Source organism: Clupea harengus, chromosome 20 (assembly GCF_900700415.2).
Source record: "Clupea harengus chromosome 20, Ch_v2.0.2, whole genome shotgun sequence".
Lineage (NCBI taxonomy): Eukaryota > Metazoa > Chordata > Actinopteri > Clupeiformes > Clupeidae > Clupea > Clupea harengus.
Genome location: NC_045171.1, coordinates 12,810,773 through 12,826,352, shown reverse-complemented (window position 1 = coordinate 12,826,352; position 15,580 = coordinate 12,810,773). Strand labels below are relative to the sequence as shown.

Below are 15,580 nucleotides of genomic sequence, written 5' to 3'. Positions count from 1 at the left end.
CACTCACTCTCTCTCTCTCTCTCTCGTTCGCTCTGTCTGAACTTGAAAATCGTTTGCTTTTCCTACCTCAGTGATGCAGCGAGGAGCGTCTGTGTTATTCTCCTCCTTTAGTGATGGCCCCAGAAATCAAGCATTCTCTTTCCCTTTCTCTCTTTCTCTCTCTTTCTCTCTGTCTCTTCCTTTCCCTCTGTCTCTCTCTTTCTCTGTGTCTCTTTCTCAGTCCCATTGGTGTTCTCCTACCTTACCTCTTACCTCTTTCCATTCAGTGTGTGGTTGCGTCACAGAGTGTCTGGAAGTACAGTGTGTGGTGTGTGTGTGTGTGTAGCACACAACTTTCTTTGCCTTCCCATGTGGTTTGCGTATTTTCAATTCCCCATTTATAATCTAGCTGATCCTAACGAGGTTCTAATTACTGTTCTTGGGGAAGAAAATAGCCAGCGAGTATAAATTTCTCCTCATTTTTGAGGATCTTCAGGGAATATTGTCAAATATGGAACTTTTACAACCTAGCAGCTTAGTCCCCAGTGAATGTGAGGATTGGCTTTGCAATCTGTCTCAGTTTAAGTCATTAGAGATGGAGTGGTTAGTGAACTCACCCCTCACCTGACACTGTTATCATGTCATGTTACTGGCCCTCTGGGCATTCTGTGTAACTATCTTCCACCCATATCCGGGGGGGGGGGGGGGGGGGGGGGGTAGAGCACATGGAAGGGGTTTGACAGATGGCAAATCCCTTTCCCTGGGGTATCAACAGTTAACTGCCTTGCGTTGTTGTCATTTGTTGTCTGTCTCTCTCTCTCCCCCGCTTTCTCACTCTCTCTCTCACTCTCTCTCTCTATCCCCAGTTCCTGTTTGTTCTGCTCTTTCGTTGGCATCCTCTGATTCTCCCCTCTCTCCTCGTTATCTCTCCTCATGCCGTTTTCACTCTGACAGGCAGATGGGGAGAGAGGCACTTCCAGAGGCAAAATGTATCTACTCTTTCGCTCTTCCCTCTTCCCTTGTCCTCTCGCTCTCTTTCTCTCACTCTCTTTCTCTCTCTCTCTCTCTCTCTCTCTATATATATATATCTCTCTCCCTCCCTCTCTTTAAATGTGTCTTTCTGCTTGTCTTTCCCAGACACTTTGTGTAATTAACAAGGTTTCAGTAACAAACCTTTGAGCTTTGGGTTGCCATGGTTACCCCTCCATCCATAGTCGTGTGTCTCTCTGTGTATCTGTGTTTGTGTGTGTGTGTGTGTGTGTGTGTGTGTGTGTGTGTGTGTGCACATGTATAATTGCACATATGGGCATGAGCAGTTTGGCTAAACAGCTCTTCCTGGATGAGGTTTGGCTTTATGGCTGGCACAGTGGAGCAAATTCGTGTCGCCATTTTTATGTTCGTCTTCAGCAGATCCAATGAATTTCTAATGTGGGACTGTTAATCAGCTATCAAATTGCTCGTTCATAATTTATTCGCTCAGTCGCCGATCATAAACCTTCACATTCCAAACAGCTCTCTTGTGGCTGAAAGCTTTATGTCAAAATTAATTACTTGTTGTTTCTCCAATTTATCCCGGGCAAAAACACAATGCAATGTTCATTGATACTAGAAGCCACTTGTCACAAGAAATTATATCTCAACCCCAATATCTGAATGGATTATTTTTGTCTTTTCTGCTGTTGTTTAAAACATGACTTCAATTAGGTGTACTCATCTCCTAATGTCCAAGAGAAAATTGAGCATAACTTAAAAAGATGTGTGCATTGTATAGTACAATAGGTCCTTGACCATATTCATGACTGCATTGATGAAAAGGGCATTGATTTTAGTGAGCCGTGACTATGTAATGTTCGATACATTTGACCCCATGCTCTAATGGTCAGATGTTTTGGTAGAGGGTATTCAGGGTTAATGTCAGACGTCTTTGTTGATTGACTTGTCAATAGCTGCATCTTGTTTACAAAATGAGACGTTTCTATGCAAGAGATCTAAAATGTGTCCTTTTCCCCCCTCTCTTTTCAGCAAACAAAACATTGCTGGGTGGTGGTGGAGGTAAGCCTTTTCTTATTTACATTCATGTCATCCTTTTTCATCTTTTTGCCTTTGCCTCTTACTCTCAGTCAGTGGGGTCTGTGAGAAGGAGGAGAGCACGAACGGCAGAATGTGATGAAAGAGAAGCGAGCTGAGGAGAGAGAAAGAGAGAGAGAGAGAGACAGACAGACAGAGATAGAGAGGCGTGGAGGTGAGACAAATTAGCCGGTGGTGAGCCGGAGCAAAAAGTAAGGATCAGCAAGGGGGCATGAGGGAAAAAATTGAGAGAAAGAGAGGAAGGGATCTGAGAGAGAGAAGACCGTAGTGAGAGAGAGAGAGAGAGAGAATACCAGAAGCAGGAGAGGGGGAAGTACAGAATGAGGGAGCCAGAGAGGGAGATATTGTGCAGATGGGACATGTTAGGCTGCCGGAGGCCTGGAATCTCACTGCTGTGCCTCTGATGGTTGTCAGGTTCTGGCGAACACAGGCCACCAATTTGAGGAGTGTGAGAGAAGCGCAGCTCACCAGCCCCCAACACCCCTCCGAGCCACACAAACAAAAGAGGCGCTTTATCTCTGACGCCGCCACTTGTTGCCGCTGAACAAGCGTGGTGAGAGGCCTCGGAAAAAGAGAACAGCTCTTCCACCCAGGGTTCCAATTATCCCCTCAGCCTCATTGCAAGGCTAGGCCGCCCGCTTATGGCCTCTCACACTGTGAATGTGCAGGCCTGTGCTACGCTAAAGGTTCACTGAAGTCAACAGTCTGTGCATCCATCCGTTTTCAGTTACTTAAGTTGTCTCTTAATTAGGTGGCTCTCCAGTACTAACCTGGTTTGTCAACGCTGGTTTTTCAAGCTGATAGGGTGATATCAAAGCCAGGAAAATCCTAAAAATGTTCACCTACTTTCAGAGAAGATGATCAGACGAGGCATATGTGGTTCCAGATTTTGTTTTTGTAGGTTCAGACCGGAGGTGAGACTCATTACTGATGGAACCTTATGTTCACTGCTGTGCAGTGCATTGCAGACACCCAAATGCTATCACATCCGATTCACTGTGCACTGACTCCTAATTTACACAGTCTCAGTTAAAGTTAATGGGCCCTTGTTTTGGAAGCCCAAACTAGGCGAAAACAGGCCTATTCTGCCTAGACGGATTGTCTTACACTCCAGCAATAAATAAAGAATTCCACCGAGGCATGGGTTTTGGAAAGAGGCATGGCGACGCGTTCTTTTCTGACAGGAAACAATTTGGATGCGCTGTAAGGCAGGAAACACTGTGAATCTTTTCAATGAATGCAGATTTCTGATTCCTTGGCGAGAGGGTCATAATGTCATTTTATCAGAGGACCTCTGTCTGATGTTCTCAGGACAAAGGACTTGCATTGTATACTGTAACAACAACCCCCACAACGAGCTTCACATATCAGTTGTGAGAGAATCAACTGATAAGACAGTTCCCACATCGGTGATTCATCATTCGTCACTTAGGCACACCTTAGGATGAATGGGACATCTATGACGATGTGTAAATGTATATGAATGTAACATATTCATGTTTAGTCTTGAATTGATCCTTACAATAAGGACAGTGGTCTGATCATGATAATGCCATCATGGCAATCAAAAGTATCTGCACATACTTGTGTTTGACTAGAGTCTCACTTGAGTTCTGCATACTGAGCAGCCTCCATGACACCTGGGTAATTCCATTGGATTGGTTTGTGGAAATGTATGGAAATGGAGATTATGCCTAAACCGATGTATTTCTGTATTAGCAAGAAAGCAGGAGCAAAGGAGTTGTGGATTTATGCAAATAATCTATATTGGATATCACATATCCTGGCAGGCTTTAAAAAAGAAATAGAAAAGTTTAAACCCCTTTAAAGACTTCAGTGTCTGCAAAGTGGTGGTTCAATTTTTTCAACTTTAATTAAACAAATGTCATCCATGAGGTAAAAACACAGCATGACTTTTCTTAACTTTTCTTTTCTTGTTCTGTCTATTCATATATCGTAGTATAATTAGACTACGCCAGACGAAGAAATGCCACACCGCCACAAAAGGTCTCTTTTTGGCCTGGCAGCAACGAAATGCAGAGAGAGAGAGAGAGACTGTATTTAGATTAATTTGGGTGTTCAAATTCATCACCATAAACATAGCTCACGATCTTCCATATTTAATGCACTCCCCATTCATGTAGGCTAATGGTCACCACTGCTCTTTGCATTCCTTACACCCCTGGGCACTGTCTCTGGGAGAGAGGGCTTTAGTCTCTCTACACACGCATACAGTCACCCCTAGCTCCGAGTCATGCCAATGAATACATTTATATGTCCAATCTCTCTTCCGATGACCTAGTGCTCAGGCTGTCACTCACCTCTTCGGTTCTGCTGGGGTTCTTGATGCAGCGATAACATCGAAATAGTCGTTTGTTCCCAGAATTGTTTGAAGTAAAAAAAGACATGTAAACAGTACAATTTCAATCTTTTTGAATGCCATAAGCACAGTAAAAAAAACATAGTTGCCTGAGACGAACCTAATTTCTTGCTGCAGTAAATGCTTAAGACCATTCTTTCGCTTTACCACACGGTACATATCCTGTTGGAGAAAAAAGTACTAAGATAACCCTGGTTTCCATCTGAAAACTTTTACTTACGTAGAAAATATAGCTAACCTCCTCCAGAAGTTGCACCGCAGGGAGTGCCAGGCTGCCTACTAAAACATTAAAGCAAAGGTATAAGCTATACATTTTTCGTTTCAGTACTTAGCTACGAATATATAAATATATAAAACAAAATGAACAGGCTCAAAATCACAAACCCTGATTAACAATGTAGCAGTTCAAAGGGATGTGGCTAGGGCATTTTAAAACATGTCTGACAAGCTACAGTAATGTATCAACACATTTAATGGTTTTGAACAGCAGAAGAAGCACTACGGTTTATTCCTTTTAAAAGCGCTCCTAGCGAACACTGTCCAGAACCCGCAGCAATATTGCCGTTATCTTACATTGTAAGCTCGTCTGACACATTCAGTTTAAAAGGATCTCTTGGCAATGCTATTGGTTGGCTTTAACCAAACCTTTCAATAATTACCTTTGGCTTGACTTTGTCCTCTTAGTGCATCTAATCACACCTTTACCGCTCTCTCTGAATCATCTGTTTGTTTTTTTGTGCAACAGTACACATGTACTGCTGTTTCCTCCAGCTGTTTTTGCTCTCAAACCAGGGCACAATGTGTTTTGTCACTGTATAATATGATTGCGTTTGTACAAATGAATGAAAAAGTAAAGATGATGTCTAAATTCTAGATGTCTTATTTTTTTTTTAAATACATGCTTATTCTGATCATTTCTGAAATTGTTTATTGACAAACAGTATTATGCGGACAAACAACACTGCTTGTGCTGAAGTGTGTGATGTGTGTAAGTGTAATGCTTGCATGATGTTAAGCCCATGGCACACCAAGGCGGCCGTCGGCCAATGTCGGGCCATCGGTGAGCGTCTGCAGCCCTAGTCTTTGTGGTGTGTCCCGCACCGTTGGCACTAGTTGGATCCCCGTCGGCAGCTTTACGGCCAGTTGAGCATGTTGAATCTGCGGCGGAGCCCATCGGTGAGAGATCACTCTAATTGACGGTTAAGTTACATTTTTTGTCTGTCTGTGGTGAGCGAGATTGGTCTGAAAATGGCAAGCAAACACCGCTTTGTTTATGGTTTGGTGTGGAGAGTTATTTCTTCTCACACAAGCACAGAACTAGTTGGTAGTTGGCTGTAGTCTTTGCAGTACGTTCAAGTGCAACTTTTTGGCCCGACACAGGTAACATGAGACAACGTACCAGTCGGTTTTCATCACTTCTAGTTCTTTGATGTCAGTTTGGTGTGTCCCTGGCTTTAATTTGACTGAACATCATGTTAAGTTACTGGTCACACCCGTGCTTCCAGTACAAACATACAGTTCATTAGCAGTGGGTTTGCAGCTGATCTAATAATTGATCTAATATAGGACCACTATTTACTTTTTTGGTAGACTATTCCCCTTAAGAGATATTCAATTGACTGTGTAGGACTCGTGAGGCATGATGACATCAGAAACAGAAAAGCTTGGTGAAATGCAAGATCAGAAACAAGATCTCAATGATAGCATTACATGATGGATCCAAGAAGAAATTAATGTAATGGCTTTTAAGGAAATGCTTCTCTCCGTTGCTGTCAAGTAGCAATACAGCACGGTACCGGCTATTCTTGCTCTTTGTAAATACCTCCAGCAGTGTGTAGGTCCTTGTGGAGTTGAGTCATTGAGTGTAGAGTGGAGTCAGGTGGAGGAGTCTGGCGTTCGTAGGTGGCTGTTCTTAAATAATTCCTCCTCAGCCGATTCCACCTTGGTCTGCTGTAGCCAGTCAGTCTTTTGTCATGTCGGGAGGCCGAATAATTGTGCATTGTAGTCAGTCAGCAGCAGGGAAATTGGGGACATAGGTTTCTCACGCTGTGTGTGATGCTCTGTGTGTTAGAAAAAGTGTATATATGCGTGTGTGACCCTGTGTGTTTGTGTGTGTGCACATCCTTACGTGTGTGTCTTTTTATGCATGTGTTCATGGCCGCATGCATGTTAGTGTTAAGTGGCTAGCCATGAGCAAATCAATACGCGTGACAAATCTCTGCTTCAAATCCTTCCTGGTCGGCAACGCATACTCAGCTGCATATGCCCGTCTGCCTGCAGTGGCGTGGGCTTTATGCGCGCTCTCCAATTCAAAGCCTAGCAGCCAGGCAAATGGGATTGATTTAGTTGTGACCTTCGCCTTGTCATTTTAAACCCACTCTGTCCGAGCGTGCCTCTGCATCTCACCCGTCACTTCCTTACTCCCTGCACTCTCTCCCTCTCTCTCTCTGTCTCTGTCACTGTCACTCTCTCCCTCTCTCTCTCTCTCTGTCTCTGTCACTCTCTCTCTCTCTCTGTCTCTGTCTCTCTCCCTCTCTCTCTCTGTCTATGTCTCTGACTTACTCCTCCTGCACTCTCTTTCTGCCTGCCCTCTCTTCATCTGTCTCCTCGTATGTTCATCACTCACTCTCTCCCTGTCACTCTCGCTCACTAACCAGCTCTACCTGTTTTGTGTGTGTGTGCGTGTCTGTGTGCTTGTCTGTGTGTTTGTCTGTGTGTTTGCCTGTGTGTTTGTCTGCGTCCGTGTTTGTGTCTGTGTGTGTGTTCATTATCTGTTGATCTGTTTTGTTTTCCTTTGCTCTCTCCCTCATCCCTCTCTCCCTCATCCTTCCACTATCTTGCTCTCTTCTTCTTTCTTTCTTTCTTTCTTTCTTTCTTCTGCTCTCACTTGCTTCTCCTCATCTTTGTCTCACTTAGTTTTTTTACATACTGGTTCTTTCACCTATGCTGGCCTCAAGAGGTTTGTTAAGGCCTGGAAAACCTGGGTGATAATTGGGCAGGGACTGGAAGTGCATCAGGGAAGACAGACCATTTCTGCATAAGGAGAATAAAAGACAGAGAAAACCACAGGCAAATGCATTTGTGTGTGTGTGTGTGTGTGTGTGAGGTGTGAGAGTGTTCATGAATGTACATGTATGTACAAGAGTAATGAATGGAGAATTGGAAATGAAAAATTGACAGTGAAGCAGATGGAGAGAGGAGATGTGAGGAAGGGGCTGAGGGAAGAGAGGGCAAGGTGGAGAGTGAGAGAAAGAGAGATAGATGGAGAGCAGAGTGTGAGGAAGGTACGGAGGGGGAAGGTGGACCGTTAAATAAGGTGTGTGTGTGGGGGAGTGGAGGCTCGGGCTGCTCAGAATGTTAAATTGACCCGACTGATATTTTTGAACACATTCATGAGCACATTGAACAAAATGTCAGTTTCCAATGACATGTCAATGTCAAGCGGGGGACAGAGCGGGGAAAGGACTTTTAAAAAAATCCTGTGGATGAAAAATCCAGTTCAGCTAAACAGAAACTGAAATGACACTATTTCAACCCCACTCTTAGACCCCATATTGTTTCAAATAGCACTTCACATTTGCCTGCAATTAAGTGCTCAGCACAAACTCTGGGGTGTTCTCAATTAATCCACCTCTGAAATCATGGAGGACATTAAAAAAGAACTGCGTCTTGTGCTCTTGCAACTCCAAAAGCCTAGTGTTCTAAATTCAGCTGCCGAGCACCTAGCTCGTTACGAGTGCACTGTGACATTTCTCTCTCATTGCTGTGAAAATGCTGCATTAATGCGATAAACTTGCACAGTGGCAGCTGTGTCCCCTGTTTTAAAGCCTTCTCTTTATTAGAGATGTCCTTGTGTGGTGAAAACTCAAAACACACAAAGATGAAAGGGCCACAAAAAAGGAAGGAGGCACAAATGATAGGGAGTGGGACTACAAAAGAGTGTGTGTATGTATGTGTGTGTGTGTTTGTGTGTGTTTGTTTGTTTGTGTTTGTGTGCATGCACACTTTCATTCTGTCCTTGAGTTTGGCCAAATCTGGACTGTGGATGACATCCAGTTAGAGACTAAACCGATTGGCCAACTGGACCAGACCAAAGCAAGCGATCCCGGCTCCCTCGCAGGGACTTTGGGAGAGGCCAAACAGATGTTGCTGCAGCCTTCTGGACACCCCTCGCTAATGGTTGCTATGGTGACCAGCCTTGGCCAATAAAAGGATGGAATTTCCTCCAAGTAGTGTAAATCTGCACTAACAGTCTTCACTCCAGCAGAAGTGTGGTTGTGTTTAACTGATTGCAATTTGTAGTTGCTGGTATGTTTATTTATGATGGTGGTGCTGTGTGTGTGTGTGTGTGTGTGTGTGTGTGTGTGTGTGTGTGTGTGTGTGTGTGTGTGTGTGTGTGTGTGTGTGCGCGCGCGCGCTTATAGAGGAATGCACACATGCTTAAATACCTCTTTGTGTTCGTTAGCTATGTGCGAAGAACGCCTCCAGTTTATGCTTTCAAACGCATCCCAAGCCCAGGTATAACGTGGTGCCAATTAGCAATTGCCAAAGATATGCGTGCATGTAACCATGGAAAGGTGTGCGTAGGTTGATGGCGGCACGAGGTAGAGTGGTCCCCACAGCTGGTGGTGAGCTGCACTCACTCCTGTCTTCTCTCCTCCTTCTCCCCTCGCTCCTCTCACCCTATTCCCTTTGTCTCCCCTACCCTCCACACACACAATACCAACACTTCCAAAGCCTGAACACATGTCACACAAGTCTCTTACTCTTTCACTTAATCACTCCGTCTTTTATCTCTCTCCCTCTCTCTCGAGCTCTGGCCCATTCACTCTCTGGCCCAATCGCGTTCTTTCTTGTTCTGCTCTGTCAAGACACACGCTCATCCTCTCTCTAATTTCTTTTTCTTCTGCTTCTCTCCATTCCATCTATTTCCATGTATGCTAAATATATTCATGTATGCTAAGTCAACTCACCCTTTCCCCTCCTTTATGTTCTTTCACGCCATTTTTTATCACCTCGTGAGAGGCAAGTTCTGGGCTTCTTATCACCCTTGGCAGTTTTGATTGCACGGTCTCCGTTAAACAGCCACACCATCAACCACAGGCTTCAAATCACCATCATGTTATTACCCCTGGGAAGCATGTAATGTCATATGTTACATCTAAAAAAAAACACCAACAACCAGACTCCACTAAACACTGCATTGCATTTACACAATGAGGTGAAGGTCTGTCTGCATGTAATCACGAGTATCAGAGGAGCAGAGGTATAGAAATAAAGATTACTGTGAACTTGCAAGAAATGTCACACTTTTAGTTAAGCAGCCTCTCTACGTGCATAATAACAATAACAGACGATGAAAAGGAGATCTACTGTGCAACACAATAATGGCATAATTAGGGGAAAATTGCCAGGCACGGTTGTGAATGTGGTTGAAGGAGCTCCCTTCAGGGTTTTCAGCGTCTGTCCTTTATGGAAACTCATTTGGTAATTTTACATCTTATGTCGCCCCCTTTCCTTTTACTCTTTGTTTTCTCTGGTCTATTCACATGATTTTTCTGTTGAAGTTGGAAATTAACATGAACATGAATCCTCTGCCCCCCCTCTCCCCTCTGCCCCCCCCCCCCCCCCCCCCCCCCCCCCCCCCCCACACACACACACACACACAGTGGATGGAGCCATCCATCGCGGGGCTGGGCCTCTGCTGAGGAAGGAATGCATCACTCTTGGAGGCTGTGAAACGGGGGAGGCCAAGATCACCGGAGCCTACGGCCTGCCAGCTAAACGTGAGTCACCTGCCTAGTTTTTTCTTTGGTGGTTCCTGCCCCATGTTCTCCCTTTCAACTGATTATATTTGGATGGGCCAAAAAACTAAGATCAGCTCCATCCTCCTAATGTCCATCACAGATATTTTGCTTAAACCTCAATGGACGATGGAGTAATGAAAAATATCTTTTACACAACATTTTTACTTTTTCCCTTCCCTCCCTCCTTCCTTCCTTTCATTGCATCCCTTTGATAAAAACATGAAAGAAACGAGGACGGAATGCAAAGAGGATGGAGAAATCAAAGACAGACATACATGAGAAATGAGTGATTTAGTTCAGTTCAGTTTCAGTTTTAGTTTTAGTTTTAGTTTTAAGACATGAGGCACGCATTAAGAGCAACGGTGCAGAAAACTGCCGAAACTTATGAACCATTTATTTTTGGAATTTTTCACTTAATATCTTCGGGCTGCGGTAAACCGTGGATAACTGCAACCATAGTTACCAAATCAGCGGATACAGGGTGATGCCACCTGGGGCCCTATGAACAGCACGTGGTACAGGTACATAGCGGCGGCTCTGGTTATATCAAACAAACCTAGAGAAGCTGATGTTTGTGATAGATTAAGCCCTCCTCGGAGAAATACAAATTTGATTGGCTGATCGCCATGATGTGTCTGACAACCAAAATTCTGAGGACTACATTTTCTATACATAAACACTACTGAGGATATGGTGAAGGCTTAGGAGGGTGGAGCTCAGACTGAAGCCTCACGGAGAGCATTTCCCCCCTTGCAAAAGTACCGCGTCCTGTATCTAATTAATCTAAATGTGGTTTTGTTTTGTTATGACAGTTTTCGACAATTGATTGTAAAGCACAATTTCTTTTCAATTCCATCTAAAGTAGACACTGGAAATACAGTCTCCCTGGTGCTTTGAAGGTGCTGCAGCCAAATAGAGGCTTCAAACTGTGCTGAAAACTGCTGCTGCAATACTTGATGACTGAGACTGATAGTTTATTTTTGAGGGGGCAGGTGGTTTTCATCATCTTGAATTAGAACAGTTGTCAATGTAATGAATCTCGGATTCAGTGTGCAGTTAGTTGAAGTTCTGTTTTATTTCTACAAGGGTATGCATAATCTATCGGAAACATAGCCAAGACCTTCTCCGGGTTTGTACGTATAAGCGTCATTTACGCTGGGGATGCTTGCGTCCCCACCACTTTTTGCATTCACCAATTTTGTCCACCACTTTTGACAACTAAAAATAAAACATCACTACAATGACTAGAAGGCTTCTTAGACAAAGTGCTTAATCACCAATTGATAGATGATTTGAATTGAAGCTATTCTTAGATGACGCCCAGCCAGCCCTTCGTGCTAGTGCATCATGTCAGCCGTCTATTTTAAATGGATGCTTTTCTGTTGAATGATTATGTCTTCCTGGCTTCCTGGTATTTAAGTACCGCTATTATTGCAATTTTAGTTCAGTTTGCTAGTCCAAATAAAAGAGAATGTGCTATATAGCATTTATCTAGTCAAAGTGCCATTGGTTTGCTGATAATCTTTTTTAGTCGTTGGCTGTTACTTGAGCCTATAGGGTGATATGCAACCTAGCAACAGTAAATGCCCTAATGTGGTCCTACTATCTCAAATGCTTGCAAAAAATAATTATAATAATATGTCTCTAAAGGCCCAAATCAGTAGTCATCCGTTGCTTTCACAGTTGCAAAACCGGCTGAATTTCAGTTTTCACGTCTATGGTTTCTGAGCAGGACAGTTTGACAGTTGAAACTCGTTACGGTGCCACAAGGCTTTAGTGTACAGTGGCTGTGGTAACCAAGGGCCACCCCTTGGCTTGGCCCTTGTCAAAGCCCTCTATCCAGCAAAGAGCTCTTGAGCACTGATTACCAGTGATCACTCATTTAACTTATATTTGAGAGGGCGAGTTACAAAGAGACCATTGTTGGCATGGTTATCATATTAAAAGAAACCGAATCGAACCTCTTAGGCCGACATGATAAACACGATGTGAATATGTGGTCAGGAGGACACAGGTGTGTTTCATAAGTAAGAGCACGTATATAGGTACAGACAGGCGTGTGCCACATCAGACATCCAGTGGCAGCTTTTCCGTGAACTCCTGGCAAGACCATTATGCGGCAAGGAAAGAGGGGGCAGAGGGGTAACAGAATTATGGTAACAGAAAGAAGAGGATTTCTGTCTTATGATATATGTTAGATGAATATATTATACTGCAACAATACATGCTCAGTATGAATACAAAATTATGTAATTATGTTAATATTTATGTTATTATGTAATTATTACAATTATGTAAAGGTAATTTATACAAAAAAATATATTTCATATTAGCCCAACTTCCCCAAAAAATCAGACTGACCTGAGCTCAGTCATTATTCTCTTGTTTATCACATCTCAAAACATCCCAGTCCCCTCATAGGAAATGCATAAAGAGATCTTTTGGTCAGCTTTGGCACAGTGTATTAGTGGTACTCGTGTAGATAGTCCTGGAGGTGTGCTGGCCAGCAGAGGTGTAAACCCCCCTGGTGTGCTCTGGGTGGTGGTGGTCATCCCCCTCTGCTGCATGTGGGAAAGGAGGAAGAAATGGGAATCTGCTACGACCTTTGAACAGGGAGCTGAGGGTGGACATCCTCTCACTTCTTGCTGTGTCTGTCTGTCTGTCTGTCTGTCTCTCTCTCGCTCGGTCCGGTCCGGTCCATTCCGGTCCGTTTGTCTGTCTGTCCGTCTATCTGTCTCTGTGTGTGTGTGTGTGTCTGTGTGTCTGTGTGTCTGTGTGCGTGTGTGGGTCTGTGTCGTGTGTGTGTGTCTGTGTCTGTGTCTGTGCGTGTGTCTGTGTCTGTGTCTGTGTCTATGTGTGTCTGTGTGAGTGTGTGTCTGTGTGTATCTGTCTGTGCGTGCCTGGGTGTATGTCTCTGTGTGTGTGTGTGTCTGTGCGCGTGTGTCTGTGTGTGTCGGTGCGTGTGTTTGTGTCTGTGTCTGTGTCTGTGTGTGTGTGTGTGTGTGTCTGTGTCTGTGTGTGTCTGTGTGCGTGTGTGTGTCTGTGTGTATCTGTCTGTGTGTGCCTGCGTGTATGTCTCTGTGTGTTCTCCACTGCCCTTTTTTGACCTTGCAGGTGAGGTGGGCCTTGCTAATCTCCTGACAGAGATGTTGTGTGTTTATTCACAGCAAACTGGACTGCAGGCCACCCTGCAGCTCTGACCGCAGGCCAAACGAGAGCTGAGCCATCAGCTTAGACCCCCCCCACCCCCCCTTCTCTCTCCTTCCCTCCCTCTCCCTCACCCCCTCCTCTTCTGTCTTAGTGGGAGTGTGCAGTAATTATGTAGTCAGACAGTGTTTACAGATGCAAGTGCACTTTAATTTATTCCCACACTTAGCAGTAATTTCCCTACCTAATTTATGACCCCTCCTTACCTAGCCCTGCAAAGCGAATGAAAGAGGGAGAAAGAGCGATGAGATGCACTTACAGTATCGACTCTGTATCGATAATGTAATGTGACCAGTTAGTTCAGTCATTTGAGTCTCTTGTCCATTTTGCTGTTTATCTACAGTTGTTGGGCCAGGGCAGTGTCTAAAGTCATCGAGAAGAGTCCACAAAAGGATGTGGGCCACGAGCGGCATGTAAACAGGTTTTTGCTAAATGGTCTGCCAGTGGGACTCATCTCTATCATATTTAAATCTCTAGGTTCCATGCTGTGAGTGAGTGAGTGAGCGAGTGAGTGAGTGTGTAAGTTGCAGTAATCTGAAAAAAGTGATTTTGTGCGTTTCATGTGAGATGTCTGAGATTGGGGTCATGCGCAAATTGCTGTTAGAGGCGCCGTGTGCAGAAGAACTCCAGAATTGAAATTCATAGTTGATTTTTCTGACTTCTGGCAGCGTACATGTCTTCCACCGAGTGTGTGCATCTGTGTGCCAGCGTGCCAGCGTGCCCTGTTTGCATGAGTGCTTCTCCCTCTTCCAGTGTCTGCACGTGTGTGCATGTGTGTGTATGTCATTAAGCAGCCGGTTGTGAAGAGGTGCTATTAGACTCCCCACATACAGTGCCCTCCACAATTATTGGCACCCCTAGTGAATATGAGCAAAACAGGCTATAAAAAAATATGTCTTTGCTGTTTATCCTCTTGGTCTTTCACTCAAAATATTCACAAAAATCTTACCTTTTCATTGAAGCAAAATTATTGAAAGAAAAAAAAACTGTTGACATTAAATAAATATTTTTCCCCAAAACATGTGTGCCACAATTATTGGCACCCCTAGAAAAATCTTATAATTAAAATCTAACTGAAGTATATTTCCAGTCATGTTTTACATTTTTAAGTTCACCTGTTTGATAAGGAACTCTTAAGAGGTCAACCATGACTTCCTGTTCCACTGGCGAACAAATATGAGGTGACACAGGCCAAATTCCATTAGTCATTCATCACTATGGGAAAGACCCAAGAACACAGTGACAATGTGCGACGGAAAGTTGTGGAGCTGCACAAATCAAGAAATGGACACAAGTAAATCTCTAAAGAGTTGAAAATACCTATTTCCACTATCATGGAAATAATGAAGTAGTTTAAAGCGACAGGAGATGTTAAGAATGAGCCTGGAAGAGGACCTATCTGTAAATTGACCCCACGCACCGTGAGGAGGATGGTTCGACTGGCAAAAGAATCTCCAAGGATCACAGCTGGAGAATTGCAGAGGTAAATTGAGTCTTGGGTTCAGAAAGTCTCCAGAACTACCATCAGACGCCACCTCCATCACCACAGATTGTTTTGGAGGGTTGCCAGAAAAAAGCCTCTGCTGTCAATCAACAACAAACTAAAGCGCCTACAGTTTGCCAAATGTAAGTCAGACTTTCAATGGGACCGAGTTATATGGTCAGATGAGACCAAAATAAAGCTTTTTGGCAACAAACATCAAAGGTGGGTTTGGCCATACAGAAGAGACCCCCATACCCAATGTGAAGTATGGTGGCGGATCTTTGATGTTGTGGGGCTGTTTTTCTTCCAAAGGCCCTCGACATCTTGTTAGGACACATGGTATCATGGACCAGCAGATATTAAATGAAAACAGCCCCCTCTAGGAAGCTTAAAATGGGCCGTGGTTGGACCTTCCAGCAGGACAATGATCCGAAGCACACCTCAAAATCAACACAAAAATTGTTCACCGACCACGGAATAAAGGTTTTGCCATGGCCATCACAGTCCCCCGACCTAAACCCCATAGAAAATCTGTGGGAAGAGCGGAAGCCGAGTATACAAGCGTTGATCTAAGAATCTGAAGGATCTGGAGAGATACTGTATGTAGGAATGGTCTCAGATCCCGTGCCATGTGTT

The 15,580-nt window shown here is 44.1% G+C and overlaps 1 protein-coding gene across 1 annotated transcript in view; it reads left to right on the top strand.

Annotated features, from left to right (window-relative positions):
* The first annotated feature begins 1,928 nt into the window (after window positions 1–1,928).
* Window positions 1,929–15,580, top strand: part of macrod1 (mono-ADP ribosylhydrolase 1) — a 25,803-nt gene continuing 12,151 nt past the window's right edge. Inside the window, exons 1-2 of the mRNA XM_031587291.1 lie at window positions 1,929–2,031; window positions 10,117–10,233. Of these exons, the coding sequence (XP_031443151.1) occupies window positions 1,944–2,031; window positions 10,117–10,233 (205 nt within the window). The 5' untranslated portion in view covers window positions 1,929–1,943. The remainder of the gene's footprint in view (window positions 2,032–10,116; window positions 10,234–15,580) is intronic.